This window comes from Numida meleagris, chromosome 5, assembly GCF_002078875.1.
Source record: "Numida meleagris isolate 19003 breed g44 Domestic line chromosome 5, NumMel1.0, whole genome shotgun sequence".
Classification (NCBI taxonomy): domain Eukaryota; kingdom Metazoa; phylum Chordata; class Aves; order Galliformes; family Numididae; genus Numida; species Numida meleagris.
In genome coordinates, this window is record NC_034413.1 from 13304907 (window position 1) to 13325483 (window position 20577).

General features: G+C 58.9%; 1 protein-coding gene across 1 annotated transcript in view; it reads right to left on the bottom strand.

Moving 5' to 3' along the window:
• Positions 1-20514, bottom strand: part of SLIT1 (slit guidance ligand 1) — a 31814-nt gene extending 11300 nt beyond the window's left edge. Inside the window, exons 1-9 of the mRNA XM_021399920.1 lie at positions 20195-20514; positions 14526-14597; positions 14172-14243; positions 13549-13620; positions 1211-1282; positions 1015-1086; positions 772-843; positions 493-656; positions 249-396 (exon numbers count right to left, since the gene is read on the bottom strand). Of these exons, the coding sequence (XP_021255595.1) occupies positions 249-396; positions 493-656; positions 772-843; positions 1015-1086; positions 1211-1282; positions 13549-13620; positions 14172-14243; positions 14526-14597; positions 20195-20412 (962 nt within the window). The 5' untranslated portion in view covers positions 20413-20514. The remainder of the gene's footprint in view (positions 1-248; positions 397-492; positions 657-771; positions 844-1014; positions 1087-1210; positions 1283-13548; positions 13621-14171; positions 14244-14525; positions 14598-20194) is intronic.

Here is a 20577-nt window from a genome sequence, read left to right on the forward strand (position 1 = left end):
CTGGGGGCTGGGGCAGCACCTCCTGCCCCCAGCAGCATGAGTCTGGGGGTGCGCTGCGTGCCTCGCATCCCGGTGGGAACTTTGTGCCGTAATTGGATTCCCTTAAGGAGATTATTTCTCTATTTACATTTTTAATGCAGTTAAATCCAGGGCTAAAGCTGGGCAGTGTGGGAGCAGGGTGGCTGAGCCCTGGAATGTGTCCCCATGTCCCCCAGCTTCAAGTGGGGACTGCAGGGTCCCGTACTCACATCTCCGTCATGGTCTCGGGCAGGTTGGCGGGGATGGCCGTCAGCCCCTTGCCCCGACAGTCCACGATGCCATTGCTGCAGGTGCACATGGCCGGGCAGGAGCCAGAGGACAAGCTGCAGAGCTGCGCATGCGCCGCATCCGCTTGTCCTGTGGGGACAGAGTCGATGGAGTGAGCCCCAGCCCGTCAGCAGGGGTGGGCTGAATCACCGGGACACTTCGTCTCCGACACCGGGGTCCTCTCACCGGAGCAGCTGAACTCGTTCTTCTGGATCTCGGCCACGTTGAGGCCGCGGAGCTGCGCCGGGGCCGCGCACTGGGTGAAGAGCCCGATGGTGGGCCGCTGGCGGAGCCACTGTGCCAGCCAGGCCAGGTGGCAGTCGCAGAACAGGTGGTTGGAGTGCAGGCGGCTGCGGGTGGCCGGGGCATTCAGTGCTGCGGGACGGCTTCTGCCCACCGCCCCTGGCTGCCCCCATTTCCCCAAACCCCTCCGGCCCCTCCTGCCCCGACAGGCCCCGCACTCACAAAGTCCGCAGTTTGGGCATGTGGTTGAAGCTGGAGACGGGGATGGACGTGATGTTGTTGTTGTTCAGGGTTCTGAGGGAGGGCAAAGGGATTGAGGTCAGGGTGGTCAGGTTGGAAATGTGAGTGAGAGATGGTCCGGGGGCACCAAACCCCCGGGAACAGCAGCACACACCCACCGCCCCATGTAAGGCGGATGGAGGGAGAGGTGCGGGATGGGGACTCCAGCCACTTCTGGCCACTTACAGGACCTCCAGCCCCCGCAGGGCACGGAAAGCCCCATCCTCGATGCAGCTGATCTGGTTCTTGTCCAGTTGCCTGTAGGAGAAAGCAGCAGGAGCGTGGCTGGGATGGTGTGGGTGCAGAGTTCCCCACATCACCTGCCGCCAAGCCAACCCCACACCCTCCATGCCAGCCCGTGCCCATCCCCGCTGCCACTCACAGGTTCTTGAGGTCGGTGGCCCCACGGAAAGCTTTCCTGGGGATGGCCTGGATGAAGTTCTCGCTCAGGTCCCTGTGGGAAAAAGTGGCAGGAAGGAAAATGAGCATTGCCTCCAAGACAGAGCGCTCCATGGGACTGCTGTGCCCACAACTGATCCCAGGGATCTGCAGCTCCACAGCCGTACCGAGGTGACGTGTCTCCACCCGGAGTGGCTGCACGTGCCTGGGGCTGTCCAGTGCTGGCGTCTCCAGCTTCAACACATGGAGCAGTGGAGAACAGCTCTGGGAAAACCCTCAGTGCTTAAATACCCTGTGTCTGTTATAATTACAGGTCCCCACTGATTAACCGGTAATTACACTCAGTGGCTCCAGCAGACATTCCCATGGAGCCTGCCCCGCGCGTTAGAGGGCACAAATAATGGGGTCATTAATTTATCGCTGTCCATGTAATTGCCCAGTCTGCTCAGTCCTGACATTCCACTGCAGTGGGACTGGGTCAGGACAGTGGGACAGCATCCATGCTCCTATCCATACCCCTAATTCCTTGAGATAACACATCCAGCATTGCCCAGAGTCTGCGTGCAAAATACCTGCAGGTCTTCAAGCTGGGATTTCAATCCAGCCAAAAGCACCATTACTATGGCAAGGGAACCTTTCCAGAGGGAACCACCACCATCGCCTGCACCGATGCACAAAGGAAAGGAGAACCCAAGGAAAACAGGTTTATACAGTGTGCAAGTGGGACGTCCAGCCACCTCATGGCTGTGATCTGGGACCAGATGTACAGCCTCCTTCCCACTGCATGGCATCGTTGGGAGCCAACTGCTGGGAAAGCACCTCTGTGGGTCACAGGCTCCAGTGAGTGTATGTGGTACTGGTATTGGTACAGGTACTGGCACTGGCACTGGTAATAGAATTGTCACTGGTATTGGTATTGGCACTGCTATGGGTACTGGTACTGGCACTGGCACGGTGGCACAACCTGGCCATGGCCCCAGCCTTATTCCCACTCCAAGCCATATGGAGCCAGGGCTCACCACACATCTGGGCACTCAGAGAGGAAGGTAGTGTTGCCTTAAGCCCATTCTCCCCCAAAGTAAGGACTCACATTCCACTGCAGCTGCTCGAGGAAGGAATCCCCCAGAAAGAAAGCACTTTGGGTACCCCCAGCACAGGCTGCCTGCTGCCCTTTGCCACGCAATCACTGCACTGCATTGCCATGGGTGCAGCCACCTGTCTCCCACCATATACCCGGTCACAGCGGGGCCAAGCGGGGGAAGCTCCCAGCGCACTCTGCTCTTGGCAATGCATTCAGCTCCCCCAGACAAACCTGGCTCACGGTTCCACACTTGCAATGCACGGTGGTCCCCGCGTGCCCACAGTCTGCAAGCTGCTCACTTAGGGCTCAGGAGCCCAATGTGGCCTGGAGGTTGCAGAGCACTTTGTGAGGCCTCCCCCCTTTGCAGCTTTTTGTGACAGGCATTGACGAGGTGCTGCCGCTTGGGTGCCAAAGCCAAGCAGGACAGATGCTGGATGCGAGGCCTTCGGCAAGGCCCCATGCTGGGTTTCGCTGCCGGCACAGCCACGCAGCTGACGACAACAGGACAAACACATGCTTTGCCTGTGGGATCCTCAGTGCCCGGCGCTAGAACGAGGCACGGCCCCTTCCCTCCTGGTGTTGCATCGCTCCCAGCTATGTTTGCTTTACACTTTGGCACCGAGGAAACAGCAGATGGCACGGCTTCGCCTCGCTCCGTCACATGGCTTGCGGCACCCTCAGCTGTGCCAGTGCCACCGTGCAGCCCTGCTGGCCGATGCTCTCAAAACCTTGAGTTCAGGAGCTCCTGCTACTGACCCCCAGGCAGTTGTCTCACCCGCAGCCCCTCCAGCCCTTGGCTACCGGGACCACGCGGCTCCCCGCCGTGCTGCGAGGCTGAGCCGGGAGCACGGCGCAGTGCCAGACGCGGTGCCAGCCACGGTGCATGGCCCCCGTGGGGCTGGCAGGGGCTCGGCAGCAGGAGCCAACCCCCCGGCGTGCCGCCCTGCCCGACGCTTAGCGGGGCACCCGAGCAAAACTGTTCGACATCACTTCCCAGTGGGGAGCCCACTCAAGCAAACAAACCCTGGCTGCATTAATCTCTGCCGCCAGAGCCCGGCGGGCCGGTGGCAGGGAGGCCGGGGCTATTACCACGCTCCCATTCTCCCTCCTAATCCTGACTTCACACTTTAACCTGATTGAGCCTTGTTTGGAGAGCTGGTTCCCTGTGCGTCGCCAGGGGATTAGGGCCGGACGCAGCAGGGAGGTAATCGCTTCCTAGTGGCGTCGGCCCCGTGGCCCCCGAGCCCCCCACCGCCTGCCAAGAATGCCGCGGGGCCTGGCAGCCTCTGGTTTGGGGCTCCCTGTGCCATGGCTCCAAGTGCCAGAGCCCCCCGTGCCATAGATCCCCATGCCATAGATCCCTGTGCCATGGCTCCTCAACTTGGCAGCATCCAGTGGGGTGAGCAGGGTGAGTGGTGGAAGGGTCCTCATACCCAACACAGGCTTTTTGGACAGATGCTCTTGCACCCCCAATTATGTATGGGTGCTGCACTGGATGAGAACCTGCCAGAGGAGGCTGTGAGCTCCCCAGGGCACCTGCGAGGGACCATCAGCCACAGGACCACGGTGCTGTGACGCAGCCTTAGTGTCCCCACGTGTGCAATTTGTCCTGGGGCACAAGGTCAGACAGCAGGGGCTGCCCCACCAGCACGGCTCACTCCACCTCTGCCGCCTGACAGATGACAGGAGCAAGCGTGAAAGGACAGAACGAGCCTCCCGCATGGCAGGAGATCAATAGACCCATCAGCACTCGCATCAGCTGCTGACAGCTGCATCCCTCGGGGTTCCCCACCGCAGCCCTGCAGGCGCAGGTGAGGAGCGGCTGCACCCAGCGCCAGCGCCCCGCAGTGCCAGCATGATGTAAGGCTGCTGGATTTTTAATGGGCCCCGCCAGCCCAGCTGCCAGCAGGACCAAGGGGACGGGGCAGCACCGTCTCCGCCTCAAAGTGCCACCCCCAAGGTCAGCAGGGGTCTGCGCGCTGCCAGCTGCCATTCGCCACCCGCTGTGTGTGGGACAGTGGAGCTCGAGGCACTGGAGCTAACAACATGGGATGGAGATTGTGGGGTCTCTGGAAGCGTCACCTGAGTATGGGCACCACCTGGCTGGCAGGGACTGTCACCAACCAGGAACCCTCTTCCCATCAGCCTGCCACAGTGGGATCTGCAGCACAACCCATCCCCACCAGATGCTCTCGGGGGATGCGAACCAAGGGTGACCCCGATGCTGGCACCCCCTGCCCAGCTGCAGCTCCAACCTCTTCCCCCCTCTCCTGGGGCTGCTCCTATGGAGGTTGAAGGGCGAGCAGCTGGCTGGTACAGGGAGCATCCATCCTCCCGCTGGCAGCCGGAGCGAGTGCTTCGTCAGGTGGCCCCAGCCACCGACAATTACGTGCTGAGTAAATCGATGGGATATAATTGGACTATTAAGATCTCATTATCCTCCTGGCTCCCAGTGCTGCAGCCTGCAGCGTGCTGGGGAGATCACGACCTGCATGCAGCCAAAGAGGCTGCGTGCTGCCCCATGAGCCTGGCTGGGCAGTGGGGGCGGGATGCAAGGAGCTGTGTGTCCATCGCTGCACCCCAATGTGGGACGTGGGCAGCTCCAGGCTGTGCAACTGTCCTGCCACGGGGACAGGAGGATGGCCACCACCTACATGCGGCCTCCCTGTGCCGACGGCGTGTTTGCAGTGAGTGGTGGTGCATCAGCGGCACCAGGACTCGCTGTGGGCACAGGGGGACATGGGGACGAGCAATGACCGCAGTGTTTGTGTAATCCAGGCTTTGCTGAGCGACTCCTGCGTGGGCTGAGCTGCACATCCAGAGGCATGGGGCCACCGCTCGGCAGGAGGGAGGGTGTTGTGCTAACAGAGGATCTGGCCGAGGAATAGAGGGGAGGGTGGGTGGGAGGCGGAGAGGGAACAAAACATCTGCCACCCACCCTGGAGCCTCTTCAGAGAGGGAAACAAGTTAAAAGCAGCAGCTCTAATAGCAACACAAGCAAAATAACAAGCTGCACGCCCTGCTTGCCTGTCGCCGCCCCCTCCCCATGCCATCCCTTTGTTCCAGCAGCTCCTTATCCACGGGAAGGGGAGCGGGCATGCGTCCCGACACACAGTCAACTCGGCTGCAGGGTGCCCATCACAACCCCGTACACCACGCTGGGCTGGGCCCTGCTCGGTGCCGGCGCTGTGCCATGCTGGGAGCCATGCTGGGCACCGGGGAGCATCATGCCCTGCAGCACGCAGCCCTGCAATGCTCCTCCAAGGCGTAAATGAAAAAGCAAACAGCTCTTCTGCCGAGCCCTGTGGGGAGCTGGCTGGGCCTCTCGTTAGCAGCCTTGTCCCGGGGTTTGCTGAGCTCCGAGCTAATTGACTCCCAGCCTCTGAGGCTTTTAATTGCTAATAAGTGTGAAGCCAGCCCTGCCAGCCCTCCTGGATTCCTCCGAGGTGTGAATGAAGCTGAACCAAGCAGCCCGAACCAGCCAGGCTGAGCCGCCCGGCCAGGCGAGGTGCCGCGCTGCCCAGGGCTCACCCGTGCCAGGGCAGCGCTGCTGCGGTGGCAGCTCCCAGCCCTGCTCCCAGCTCTGGGAAGGGGTGAGGCAAACTCCCCCCACCGTGGTGGCACGGTGCTGCTCGGCACCACTCTTTTCCCCGAGAAACACTCAAATTCCAACACACGTGGGCTAAAAATACAGCCCGGTCTGCCAGGGGCTCTGCCCGCTCCTGCGTCTCTTGGATGATTCTACCCAACTTAATTACATTCATGGGTATGAAATCACCAGTAAGTAATTAGACAGCCCCGTTCCCGCTTAATACGCCGAAAGCTGCCTCCTAATTAAATATTATAGGGATTTAAAAGCATTTCTGACAACATATTAGATATGTAAAATGCTGCAAATTAGCTGGCTCCGCCACTGAAACGCTGCCAGGGAACAACGCGTCTTCGCGGCTGGGAAGAAATCTGGGACATCTCTTCATGTAAACTGGGAGAAGGGCCCATTCTTCTGGCAGAGCTTCTCAGTGGGGTTTGGGACTGGTGGAGCACAAAGGCTGCAGCCCACTCCATGGCGTGCGGTGTGAGCATCCCACTGGCAACCTGCAGGTCCAGCATGGGGTGAGCCATCCCCGCTGCACCCCTCCAGACAAAAACCAGGGGGCTTCAGGCTTGTCCTCACATGCAGTCCCTGCACGTGGGGGTGCTGGGATGGAGCCAAGGGCCGTGGGATGCTGCTGGGCAACACAGCCCAGCCCAGCTCATAGCTGTGCCAGTGCAGGGCTCTTCCCCTGAAAGCAATACAGAGATCAGAAGGTTTGCAACAGAAACAGCCAGGAGCGAAGGAGGGGAATGGCACCGGGTAGTTGTCTGCAAACTCATAGGGTGTTTGAAATTCACACTTCAAAGTTAATATCCAGCAGCCTGGGCTGCCTTTTCTGCATGCGGAGGCAGGGAGCAGGAGAGCTCCTACCCCAAAAGCTGGGTTTTCCCCCAGAAGCACAGCTCAGAGCCAGGCTGGGATGGGGGATGCAATCCCAAACCTTGGCGTGATAACGCCCTCTTGCTAAACCCCTGGGATTCAGCATATAAGTACACCAAAGCTGAGCTTTGGGCTGGCTTAAAAAGACACCCTGATTGAAAATCTGCCACGACGAGACCCCCCCCAGCCATCTGCAGCCTCTGTGCAGCATCCCAGAGCCTTGCATAGGGCAGCAACTGGGGACAAACCTCCCTCTGCAGTTGGGCACCGAGCCCTCTGCTCAGCCCTGAGCTGGGGCTGCAGCACACATCACCGCTTTCCAGGGAGCAGCAGCCTCATCGCCTTGATCCAGGGATGCACCAGGGCGTGGGGATGCCGTGCACAGCTGGGGCCAGCTGGGGAAGCGGTCCCACCGCCCGTTTTGCAGTAGGAAGGGGATGTGCAGCAGCGCTGCCGACAGCCTCTGCCCCTCATTATTTTTTCACCGCAAGAACTATCCTATCCCTTATCAATAATTCACAGGTACAAACGATAACGCTCACTGCCCTGGTCTGGGAGCCACATGCTCCTGGCAAGGGGGACGAGGCTGGGGTGATCGCTATTGTTAATGCGCGTTGTGCAGGGAGGGGGGAGGGGGGAGGATAAATATTTAACACCATGTCTCTGAGCAAATGGCCATGAGGGCTGAACACGGGCTGTACATGGAGCTGCTCCTGCCCTGCACAGGGCTGTTAGCATGCTTAAAGCTGTCGGAACGGAGGACCCCCACCAGTGCTCAACCTGGAGGAGGGCTGCTGGAATAGGGCCCTTCCCTGCCCATTCTCCCCATGCAGAGCACTAAGATGAGGCCGTGCCCTCGGCCAGGAGCAACCCCTCGGGCCCTACCTTGGTGCTGCTGGGTGGCCACGCCGTGCGGCAGCGTCACAAAAGGGACACAAAGAGCCACACACCGCTTCCTCTCCCAGCCTTTCTTTTTGCCATGTCGAGGGGCAGCTTGGTGTGTAATTCCCCGGGGTGGGAGGGGAGAATAGGTGTCTTTGTTGAAGAGGCTGGAGGGGAGGGGGGAAAAAATACCCACAGAAAAAACAACAAAAACAGCACAAAACCCAAGCCCAGCCACACGGATGGGAACACAAAGATTCCCAGAGCGTGCAGAGGAATTCTTCCAGGCTGAGGGCTGGGGAGCGGCGGGCTGCAAAGGACACTGCGGCCACCTCCTCCCCACTGAGCACTCACTGGTGAACAGCTCTCCTCGGTGCAAAAGCCAAATTCATGCCTACTCTGAATTTGTCTGCTTTCAGCCTCCAGCTACATGATTTTATGCTTTTTCTTCTTTATTTTCCCTTTTTTTTTTTTAAAGAAAATTAATGATGTGTCTACAGTCAGGCTTCTCCCCACACAGGTACGCAGGGACAGTGATCAAATCCTCCTAGCCTCCTCCCACAAGCACTAAATAGGCCAAACACTGCCATCCCCCCACACTTGGAGGCAGCTTTCCAGACCCCCAGTGATCGCTTTCTCATTTCCCAGCATCTCTGCAGCCCGGGCCCTAAAGCAGAAGCACCGCTCACGTCCCATGTACTGACCCCCATCCCGTACTGCCCACCCATCTCCCCTAACCCCACGTCCTACAGCAGGCTGTGTTGCTGCTAAGTCATTTTCAGTGTCCCCAGACACCGCTCCCCGCCTTGGAGCCGTGACCTACATTTTTCCCAGCTGTGTGACCTCGCGTGCGGCTGACGCCAGTGCGGGCGTTGTAGCGGAGCCACGCGCCCCTGTTCACCCTGTGGGATGGGCGTTGTGCTGCAGCACCAGCCCCAGTCCCTTCCTCTATCGGTCCAAACCCATGGTTTCTTCCCTAGCTGCGTGACTTGCAGAGTCTCACCATAAGCTGGAAGAGCAAGGGGCAGCAGGAGGTTTGGCCAAAGCCAATGTTGTCACCAAGGGATGGGGAACCCAAAGGAGTGGGAGCAGAGCCCCACCGTGATTTCCCTGCGAAGCCACCAGTGAATCACACTGTCAGAGATGCTGCACTGATTTTGCAGAATATTAATGTTTTCATTGCCGAATCCTTCAGGCAAGAGGAAAATGACTTGCAGAAGTCTCGGTATATCATGTCAGCGCCGTCGCTACTTATCAACCCAATTTGTCAGCTCGTCAAAAAAAAAATGATATCGGGTTTGTTTGATGAGAGCAATTTTCCATGTGGATTGGCATTAATTATCCTTTAATTCCTCCCTGATTGCCGCCCGTGTCACTGCTGGCGCTGGGAGCAGCAGTGCTGCGCTCACCCCAGTGCGGGACAGGCTGCTCTCCAGGCAAAGAGCGAGGTCTGCGTGTCCTTATGGGGTCCTATTGGGACGGGGACCTGCCTGCCCTGCCAGACCCTTTCTTCCCAGGACTGGGAGCCTCCTGGAGAAGCCAAGCTTTGCTTTCTCTCCAGTTAACCCCCGGCTGGGGTTGGGTTGTGAGGCTGTTTCTCAGTCCGGGATGCCCATCTGGAAGCCATTAGGCACCTTTAATCCCCCTCATCCATTCTGGTGCTGTCTGAGCTCCCCCCAACCCAACGCACACAAACGCTGCCATTCAAGCAGTTAATTTAAACAAATTCTGCCCAGCCGCCACCTCAAGCAGCGATGAAAAAGCCAAACGGAGCAGCTCAAAGCCAAGGGGGGAGAATGAAAAAAAATAATAATAATAATGAAAGAAAGAAAGGAAAGAAAGAAAACCACTCAGATACCCAGAAAGACCAGCTGCATCCTCCCGTCCCAGCCAGTCCTCCCCTCTCGCAGGCAATCAGATAGCATGCAGGCTGTGTAATTGGATGGCAAAGGATAGAGAGAGACATCTTAAAGCTTGGGTCTAATCTCATTAACACCCGGCTGCGGGGATGCTGTGAAATTGCGGGATGCGGGAATGAGCAACACGCTGCTGCGCCCGTGGGGAAGAGAGCAAGCGAGGCAGAGCGGGACGAGGAAATGCCTCTGGTCTGAGAGCAAGCGATGGAAATGCCAGCGAGTGTTGGGAATGTGGCTTTTTCCTATTCACCCTACATGCAACAGCTGCTGCCGCAGACCGGCACGTACCCAGCAAAACGCACATCCGTGCGTTTTGCTGGGTACGTGCCGGTCTGCGGCAAATCAGGACCTTGAGCCCCCCAGCAAATACCCCAACAGGGTCCCACAATGGGATCAGCCCCCAGCCCGCATCCCCAGGACCCCGTTGCCCAGGCGACCCACAATAGCGCCGGCCCCTGGGAAAAAGCATCCCGTGCCCAGGACTTGGCTTGGGGGGTGGGGGGAGATGCCCACCCACCTGTGGGGCTGAGGGCTGGACAAAAGCCCCTTTGAGTGCTGCAGCCCCCATTGCTGTGCACGGGGATGGGAGGGGCTGCGGGTTCTAAACTGGCACTGGATGGGTCTGGGGACTGGGAGAGGTTTTTTGGGGGCTGTAGGGACCATCATTTCCCAAACACTCAAGGGGTGGCCACGCTCTTCTCACCTGGAGAAAACCTCTCACCTCCAGCCCTGGGATCTGAACAGCTCCCCTATGAGCAGATCTGCCCCAAACTCCTTCTCCAGCCGGAGCAAGACGGGGTGAGGAACGCATTGCAAGCCCCCACCGCCGTTTCCTGGTTTATGGACAAGAAGACAACGAGACGTCTTTGGTTACAAATGGCTCCTGAGGGAGCAGTAAAAATTTATCCAGCTTTTCCTGTCCTGAAGGGAAATATACACACAAACGAGGACTGGCACTTCGGGGAGCTGCAAAAATCTAGGGTAGGGGGTGGGTATGACCCTGTAATCCACAGCTCTTGTGGGTCGGGGGTTGGTCCCGACCACAGCCGTCAGTGTCTGGCTGGTTAAGTGAGGATAATCCTGGGATGATCATTCATTTAGCGCAGCCAAGGAGCTGGCCCACACCTCCCCAAACCCACCCCCATGCACGGCCCATCACCACATCTGCAGGGTACGCGTGCCGGGGCGCTGAGTTACCATCTCCTTTAAAACCACAGCACAATGCTCCTTTCTCCCACGTCCTGGAAATCAAACTACCAAAGGATAAGTCTGCTCACAATGCTTTAAAATTGCTTTGAGCCTTCCTATGAACAGAGCAGTTAAAGCAGGAGGAAGGAAATGCCTTTATTCTGCCACCAAAATGCACAGACAAAGGGATCCGCTCCTGCGAGCGCTTTTTAACTCTTTCAGAGGAACAAAGGTGGTATGGGGCACAGTGCAGGCAGCGAGGGCTGCCACATGCAGTGCTGCCATGCAGCTAGCACCCAGCTCTGGGAAGACGGGTCCTTGCTGTCTGCTTGTTTTCTTTATGGGATGTAAATTCCCATTTGCTAGGGCAGGGAGGTGAGCAGGGATGCTCTGCATGGGACAACACACAGAGGGGCTCTCTTGCTTCAGCCCCTTTGCCTTAATAACACTGGGAAAGTTAAATCTGAGCTGTGTGCTGATGGGCAGTGAGGCAGATCTATCGGGTGAGCACGGTGCCGGGATGAGGGTGGGAAGCGCCAGGGCACCGCGGCAGCCCCTGGCCGCCCGCCTGGCAGCATCCCCACGAGGTCACCTCCCCACCTATTAGTGGCACATTTGTTTCCCCGCGTTTCCTTAGAGCTGTCACGAGCCACACTGACTCTTTGTTCCCGGGGGCTGCGGCGGGGCCTCTTTTCCCCCTCCCCAGCTGGCTCGGGGGGTCTCGCCTCGCACAGACCCCGCAGCCCCCCCAGCCATTCCCCTCCTGATTGGTATTCGGGGGGACGCGTCCCAGCCCGGCCCCCCCAGCCCCACTCCGTCCCCGACAGAAGGGTCTTTGTCGGGGAGCGCAGGGGGATCCAGTACCCGGAGCGGCCATACTGCAGAGCATCCCCCGTGCCCAGACGGCAGCACCGGGGCACACCACCTCACCCCAGTGTTTCTGCATCTCTCCCACCCGGGGTTCCCGAGGAGCGGTCACTGGTGCAGTCTCGCGAGCGACGCCTCCCACGCGCAGCCAGCCCCATCCGAGCGGGGCCCGCTTTGTTATCCCTTCCTCCGACAGCTCCTTTTTCACTTGTCACCCTGTTTTGCTACTATGCAGCTCACAGCTTCCTCCTGCGCGGTCGTGGTCTCCTTCTGAAGGAGGCAATTTGCATTTTCTCAAGTTATTTATCATCGCCCGATTTTTTCTCTGCCTGCCTTTGTAGGGGCAATTTGGGCTGTTTCGGGGCCAGACGCAGGAATGGCAGCGAGGAACCTGCCCCACAGCTCACAGCAATGTCCCCTCCTCTATCGGAGCACCCAGCTGCAGAGGTCACCTTCCTGCCTGGGTGATTTTCCCCGGTGGAACCAAAGATGCATGTTTTATCAGCTCGCCACTTTGCAGGAGACGCACCCCCCCAGCTCGCTGCGCTTTGTTCTTCCGTCCGGCGCTGACAGTTTAATTAAACCCGGTTTGAGATGGGGTCACCTGGGTCAGGCGCTCTCCAGCAAAACCTCAGATCAGTGCCATTTCCAGCCAGAGGCGCTGCTTAATGAGCTGTCCGCTCGTTAGGGCGGGTAGGGATAAGGGAGGCCACGCAGTGTCCCCTGCCACCATAGGTCCGGCACAGCTCTTTTGCTGCCACTTCCCTTGGAACCACCCTGGGGGCACCAGGGCAGGATCCGGCCCCACGCACAGCCCTTCTGCATCCAAACCCCCGACCCGTCTGTTATCCCAATGCACAAATGCTCCCTATAGCCCACATCCGAGCAACTCATTGCAGCTCGTGCAGGGCTGGAAGACCACAAAGCACCACCAAGCTAGGTTCGGTTTTGACACTGTGATTCAGGAGGTGGAAAAAGCCTCTCTCCGTCCTGACCCGAACAAGGTTTTCCTCTCTGTGCCTGCAAGAGATCCCCGTGGCCGTTGTATGGCTGGGAGCAGGGAGGGGGCAGTGGGGCCACCCCAGATCCATTTCAGCAGGTCGATAAGCACAGAGCCTGGTGGAGAGGCTCCGATTTCAGCTCAAGCAGAGCCGATTTCAATTTACCTTAAACCCATTCCCCACTGACTCATACCCCCACAGCCAAAGCTGTGTCTGCTGCAGTTTCAGAATGTCCTTATGACCTCCGGCATCACCGCAGCAGCACGGTTTCAGATCTCACCTCCCGCTAAGGCAGCATGACCAGGCGTCTAGACGAGCTCTGCACTGGGCACCCCTTCCCTGCCGTCCCCAGCACAGCCCTGGGGCAGAAAGCCACCAGGACAGCCAGCAGCAGGCCCCCTGGTGCTCCCCAAGGGATGCTCCAGGGGCTCTGTACCCTCAATTGCTGGGGGCTGCAGAACCTGATGGAAACATTAATGTTTTGCGGTGTTTTTGTTGCACAATGGGCGGCTGGAGGATGGGCCATTGCTGGCGCTGCGCTACGGCACAGCTGAGCTCAACAAATGCCATTTGATAATTAATTGAACGCCTGTGCTATCAGCTGCCATTACCTAGGCCCATCGCTGGCTCTCGGCCACCATTTCACACATCCCACGCTGGCAAACCCACACGGCGGTTTAACCCTTCATTAAACACCGGCACCGACTCCTGGCACCAGCCACAGCCAGCATTGCCCCTGGGCACAGTCACGTCCTGGCTGTGCAGGGACCAGCGATGCAGAGCATCCAGCCTCGCTCAGCCCCCAGCCCAAGCCACCACAAGTGTAGGACAGGGCAAAAATAATCACCAACACAATCCCCCCCAGGGCATGCCCCTCCAGCCCCATGCACCCCTGGCAGGGGAGGTACTCACAGCCTCGACAGAGCCTGGTTGTGCTGGAAGAGGAGCTCAGGCAGGGTGTGCAGCTGGTTGCGGTTCAGCCGTCTGTAGGAAGGAGGGAAGGGTCACGGTAAGGGAGGAAAGCAGCCAGTCTCACCCAGGATACAGCTTTGGGTCACTCATGCTCGCAGGTGATGGGAGCCAACTGGGCATTAATAGATTTACTCACAATATTGCAATTATACGCAGACAGGACTCCAGGCTGTTAAGTGCTGATTGCTGCTTAACTGCACTGTTAACCTGCTGCTCACTCAGCTCCTAATATTTGCTTGAGCAGCCTTGATGGGGTTTAAGCTGCTGAGCTATTTTATTGGATGCTGAACTGTAGCCTACAGCTCCCTGGTTCGCATGCAGGACACAGATGATAACAATGGTAGTGATTTGTGTTTAACCTGCCCCTCACCTCAAAGGCATCAGAAAGAGCTTTAAGATCTACAGAAACAGCAATACGTTTGCTATCCACACTGCTGCACATCAGCAATGCTGTTTGAAGTCAAACAGCACAGATGTGCTACGGGTTAAGGCGAAAAGTAAAGGATGCTTGCAGTGAGCAGAACTGGCTGCCCTGTGCCACCCGCCCGCACACTGCCACTCACAGCCGCTCCAGCTCCTTCATGTCATCAAACGCCCCACGCTCCACCACACTGATCTGGTTTTCCATCAGCTGCCTGCAGAGAGCGACATGGAGAGAAGGGGTTGGCTTTTGGAAGAGTGGTCCCCAACCCACCTGAACTCAACTCAACCCAGCCTAACCACTCTCAACCCAGTCCAACTCAACCCAACCCATTCCAGCTCATCCTATCCCAACCCAACCTCTTTCTCCCCAGTGGAAGCCCACCATGCCCCAACCCAAGGCTGATGCCCACCAGCAGGTGCCCCCCAGAGGACTCAGCCCCATCCCTATCCCCCTTGGGGCCACAGGCTGAGCATGCTTCTTGGTGGGAACTCACAGGACACGGAGCTGCTTCAGCCCAGAGAAGTCATTCTTGTGGATACGTGTGATGTTGTTGCCATTGAGCTCCCTGGGAAAAGAAGAGGCAGAGGTCAGCACAGAAGCAATAAAGAGCCATTCAGCTACCTGGAAGCCCGCCAAAAAGAACGAGCAAGGGCCAAAGGACAGCAGTGACCACTGCATCTTTCATTGGGATTCTGCTGGCCCTGGAGAGGACACAGCCCACAGCCCCTGGCCAGCAGTGCACAACTGGCATTGTTCAGGGACCACAGAGCATCAAAGGGTGCCCTGCTCCCCCAGCATGCCTGCTCCCATGCTGATGTCCCCCAGGACAGACATCCTGCAGCCATCAGAAATGCAGTGTGCAGCCCAGTGAGGCCAGCAGCCCCTGCCTGGATGTAAATTGCCCCTTGGGGCAACGCAGCAAATGTCTGGCAGGTTCATCCTGAATTCATGGAGCCACTCAGAGAGGGCAGGGGCAATGAGAAAGCCAACAGCTGTCCTCCAGAAAAGTAGGATGGCTCCAGGCACGCAGCTGCAAGTCACCCACAGGCATTAGGATGGGTTCAGTGCTCGGCCATCTCACAACACTGAAGCGAATGCTGGGAGAAGAAGTCAAACCCCAATGACTTCTGGCAGCCCAGTCAGTCCCTGTGTCCCACCTCTTGGTGGAAATAAGGAAGAAAGACTTTTGGAAGAGTGGTCCCCAACCCGTCTCAACTCAACCCAATCCATTCCAACTCATCCCATCCCAACCCATTCCATCCCAGTCTCTTTCTCCATCCCAACCTGACGCCTGGCTCCAGCAGATCCACGGCCGTGCAAGGAGCCGGGGTCACTGCCAGGATGGCCCCAGAGGCAGCGAGCAGCGTGTAGGGCCGCCCGGTACAGCCTGCGCAGCCGCGCACCCCGGGGTGCTACCATTGTCCCGCTGAAACGGCTGATAATGGCTAATGAGTTCCAGCTCGGCGTTATAGCCTCATAATTACACAGCTATTCAGCGGCTGAGATTGCCGGGCTCCTGCCATTATCCAGCCGTGTGTGCCTGTATTGGGAAGGAGGCGGGGGGGGGCACGTTACTAGGACACAGATGAATGCAAGTGGGGAATGAATAGAGGCTCCCCAGCCCCGGCGATTAAACCGAAACCCATGCTCGGGCTCCGCAGCCCCCTGGCTTGCTCTGCATGGCACCGGGCTGCGGTAAATGATGACCCTCCCAGCAATATGGGAATGAACAGCAGGTAAAGCTTACTTGTAAGGATGCCAAGGCAACCCTGCTATTTAGCTTCGTGCTATTTTTCCCCCCTCGGTTCCTCCCGCAGATAAATCACAGCCCGCTCTGCCCAGCGCACCAGCTCCCCGTGGTCCGGCTGCAAGCCGTGCCGCCGCGCTTCCCTCCTCACGGTGCCTGGGGGCCGCCTAGCAGCTCTTCCAGGCAAGTCATTTTCATTGCAACCTTGAAGTTTCAGAACCCTGTTCCATTTCTCCCCAGGAAGAGGAAAGTCATTACAGCAAGCGATCCCCTTGCGACGGCGCTGGCGGATCATCCCGCTCCCAGATGGGATGTCTGAGCTGCGCGGGGCTCGTTTGCTGGATTTGCATAGTCTGGGTTTATATTTGGTTTCTATCTTTGGATGGCTTATTCCGCTCCCGGGGGCTCTGCTGTGTCTTTTCTCCTTGCAGCTCCTGAGCAACACCAACTCCGTTACAAACTCAGAGAGTGCAAATGCTGAGCAGTAATTCTTTAAACACAGCCAAGGCGAGCGATATTTCCCCCAGTGCTGATTTACCGGGGAGGCACAGCATGAGAGGCAGTGCAGCCCATTTGTGCCCCACTGCAAAGCATCCCCTTTTGGCACACAGAGCCATGCTCCAGCATGCCTGCATCTCTCCCAGCCTGCTGTCCTCTGCAAATGCCATGAGCATCTTTCTTCCCTCTAACGGGGACGCCAAGGAGAACGAGACCCCAGCCTGACCCCTGCGCTCGGCACAGGGGGACAGAGCAGCTGCAACCTTTCATCCTACACTTTCATTGCATTTTTCAAGACTTTTGAGATTTCAGCCGGCTGCTTGAATGCCACCAGGGTACAGCGGAGGCTGTGAGCTGCAGAGCCCTCCACAGCCTTTGGGGAGCAAATCCAGCACAGAGGGCTCCTCACTGCATCAGTACCCCATGGAGCAGGGCTCTGTGCTATCTGGGCTCATTTCAGAACAACTGCTCTTTGGTGGAGAAGGAACCAAGCCCACAGCTCTGGCCCCCAGCGCACGAGGCACTCTGTAAGCTTTTACGAGGTACTAACCCAGGTTAGCATCACGATAAATTTTTAAGTGCTACAAACAGCATTGATTGTGCCACCAGCGCTGAGGAACGGGAAGGCTTTCTGCTCTCCCTAAGCTCTCTCTGGGGTTTTCATGCCAGAGCCATTAGCTGCCAGCAGTCGGACGCGCAGCGTCGTGGTGCATCCGCTCTCTGTCCCACAAGGTGCAACCCTGCCCTCACCTCGCTTTGCTCAGCCCTTCCAGCACAGGGACAGCAGGACACAAGCTCCACACCCCTAGGATGCGGGATGGGGATGCTGGTGTCCAGCCCCCAGCTTCAGCTCTCCCGTAGTTCTTCTGTGCTGGAGCTGGGGCTTCCCCCCACTGCAAACCATGCGGGGCACTGGGGGGTGCCCCCCGCCTCCCCAGCTCTGTGTGCTGGCAGCTCACTTCTCTCCCACTCGCAGTGCCAAGGGCTGCTCCTTGGCTGCATCACTTGAAAAATTCATCTTCCCTTTTTTCTGATCTTCCTCCTCCTAGCAGCCTCTCTCCCCCATAGGACGCTCTCCTCTGCTATTTTGAGAGGCGAGTGCATCCGAAATGCATGCCAGGAAGGCAGGCGCTCAGCAAAGCCTCGGAGCCTGGATGCCCCGACTCCCCCCGCGAGCTGCACTCCCCCCGAGCATCCTCATTTTGTAGCTCACACAAACCGCCCCGTGCTTCTGCCAGAGGAAAATTCATTAGAAAACATCGACGGAGGAAACAATGAAATCGGGGGGGGCATGAAACTCAAGGCAAACGCATGCAGCGTAATGAGCCCGGCTGTGCAGCACACACAGCTGCGAGCATGGGGTGCTTCCTGCACCGCCGCCACCAGCACTCTGGGGCTGTAGCAGTGGCATTTGCAAGCACGCAAGGGGCCAGCAATTAAGCCGGGAGCAGCTTCCCCTCCTCACACGGAGCAGCACAATGCATCACCCCAGAGGAGCAAAGCGGCAGCACGTTTAAGGCAAAAATATCTATTTTAAAGGATGCTATAAAACAGAAGCGGGGAAGGGTTTATAGGGAAGCAATTGCTGTGCGGGGTGAGAAGTGGTCACCAGAGGCCAATCCGCCGGGCTTTATTGCCTGTTACCCGTGACTTCTCCCAACCAGGGGACAATAGATCCTCTGCTATCAGCCTCAGCTCCATCAATACAAACACGACATAGTTTTTTAAACTAATATTTTTCCAGCATGCAATTCCACGGAGAGCGAGAACACAGCGTTACCATGGCAATATATAGACAGCATCTGCCTTGGACGTAGCTGAAGGGAGAAATTGGAATAGAATTGCAAATTTCCTCTGTCCAGGAAGGTTCCTAAGGAAGCACAGTGCTGGGCTGGCAGCAATGGGGTGCTGCGGGGTGCACAGCGGGGCTCAGCCCATCGGAGAGGGGGAAAAGGGGCGAGCGGGGCAGTGCTCTGCCGTCAGCTGAAAACTTCCAAAGCAGAAGCAAGTGCAAGGCAATCAGGCTCAATTCAGCCCTCATTAGCAAATAGCCGTGCTGGAAGCAGCCATTTGACGGCGGTGAATTTGCACTGATCCTTCTGCTAAGGGCAGAATTACCCAGCAGGGCGATCTGCTCTTCAGAGGCGCTTTCAGGGAAAGCCACCGAAGGGCGTGATCCAGAAGCGATGTGAGCTCAGACCTCACCCCGGGCGCTGCTGCCCCGACCCCGTACAGCAATGGCCAGCACCGCCCGGAGTGCACTGCAGGACGCCTGGGAGAAAGCCTGCTGCCTGCAGACGCCGTGCCAGATGCGTGGTGCAACAGGCGGGCAGCCTGGCAGCGGGGACAGCTTGCTCCTGCTGCATAGCCTGGGGGCGAGAGGTTGCAGCTTCTTTCTGAGGAATCTGAACTGGCTGCTGAGCTGCTCCAGCAGAAACACGCTGCTCGGGGGTGGGACCCGCTCTGCACAAACACCTTGAGCACCTGCGAGGGCGTGCAATAACGCTGCAAGTAGTTTCCTGGCAAACAACACCCACGAGAGAGCAGCACGTCTACCTCACCCCAGCCACCAGATCTGACAGCAGCGGCTTCGTGAGCGCACAGAAACCTCGCGTCACCCCGTAGGGATGGGCAGGGTGCCCAGCGGGTCAGAAGATGAGAGTAGGACCAAGGGGAGCGGTGCCCGTGGGGCAGCAGCGAGACACCCCAGGGACACAGCCCGCCCAACCCCTGCATCAGAGTGATGCTGAGCACAGCCCAGTGTGGAGCAGCTGCCGCAGAACCCACTGTGCTCTCCAAGGAGCGGACGGGGCTGGCGCAGGAGTGGCCGTGCCCAAGCCTTCCCCCAGCCCTGGGCACCCCAGAGCTCACAAACCGGCTCTATAGGAGTGCAGCTCGTGGTCACTGGGTAATAATCACTTGGAGGAGGATAATTATGGCAGGAGAAGAGAAAACCCCATGAAAGCTGTGCCCCGCAGAGCTCCTGGCACTAGGTGCAGCCCAGGCGGCTGCCAGACTGCCTGCATGCAGCCCCTGCCTGCCAGCCCCAGCCGCAAGCACAGGGCACGTTCACAGCCCAGTGAGCAGCAGAGTGCAGCAATGGGCAGGAGCAGCAGTGTGTGCAGCTGTCCCGGGGCCGCTGCTCAGGGTGCATACTGCCAGGGGACAGAGGGGGCACACACAGTCCTCAGGCAGAGGAGAGAGGCTGGGAACAGCACTACTGGGGGTGGGGGCACCCATACACCAGGAACCTATATGGATGCACTGTGGCTGGGCTCCACAGGAGAAAAGTTCTCCCTATGGGGGCCCACTCCAGAAGTCCAAGGACCCCCCAGTGTTTACGGGAGGGGGGCTCAGCAGGGGTATGCTGGTACAGGGAGCTGGCGGGGCTGGAGGCTGCCCACACTGCGGGATGCAGAGAATATGGGGATGGGACCCGATCCCCAGCCCAACACACACCATTTCCAAGAGGGATTCCCAGGGACAAAGGGGTGCAAAGGAGCTCAGGGTGGTGAGGACCCACAGGCAGCCCCTCCAGCTGAACGAGTGCCCAGGGACAGGTCTCAGCGGGGACGGCCACTTACCTTCTTGTGGGCACAGGTCTCCACACACACGCGGGCTCGAGTGCAAATATCCCTTGGAGCAAGCAACCCCCTGGGCGCTGCTCTGACCCCCGCCAGCTCCACGCATTGCGCACGCGGACAGACGCGGGACCCCTCGCGCATCTATCCCACAGCCAGCTGCACACGTACCCTGCCCCGCTGGGCGTTAGCGCACGCACAGCTCCCATCGCGCCGCCGCGGACGGGATGCTGCGGGCGCACGCCCCTCCGCGCACGTCCCCTCGGACTCCCTCTCGCAGCCCCCCGACGGGCTCCCTCCGCCGCGCCCCGCACAAAGGAGCCTCGCGGTACTCACAGGCGCTCGGTGCCGCGGGGGATGCTCTTGGGCACGGCTCGCAGGGCCGTACCGTGGCAATCCACCGTGGTGCCGCTGCAGGCGCAGAGCGGCGGGCAGGCGTCGGCGCGGCCCCGGCACAGCGCGACGAACGCCAGGAGCCAGGCGGCGGCCCGCAGCCCCGCCGGGACCCCCGCTGCCCCCCCGGGGGTCGGGGCCGCGCCGGGCGGCGCCGCCATAGCAGCGGACAGCTAAGCGGAGGGAGCGTTGCGCATCACCGGGAGCGCGGCTCGGTTTGGCACGGCACAGCCTCGTCGGAGCGCACCCGCACTCCTCACTGCCGCCCCATCCCGCAGCCCAGGCACAACCTCCGCGCTGGCTCCTCCCTCCCTCCGCCCTGCCCG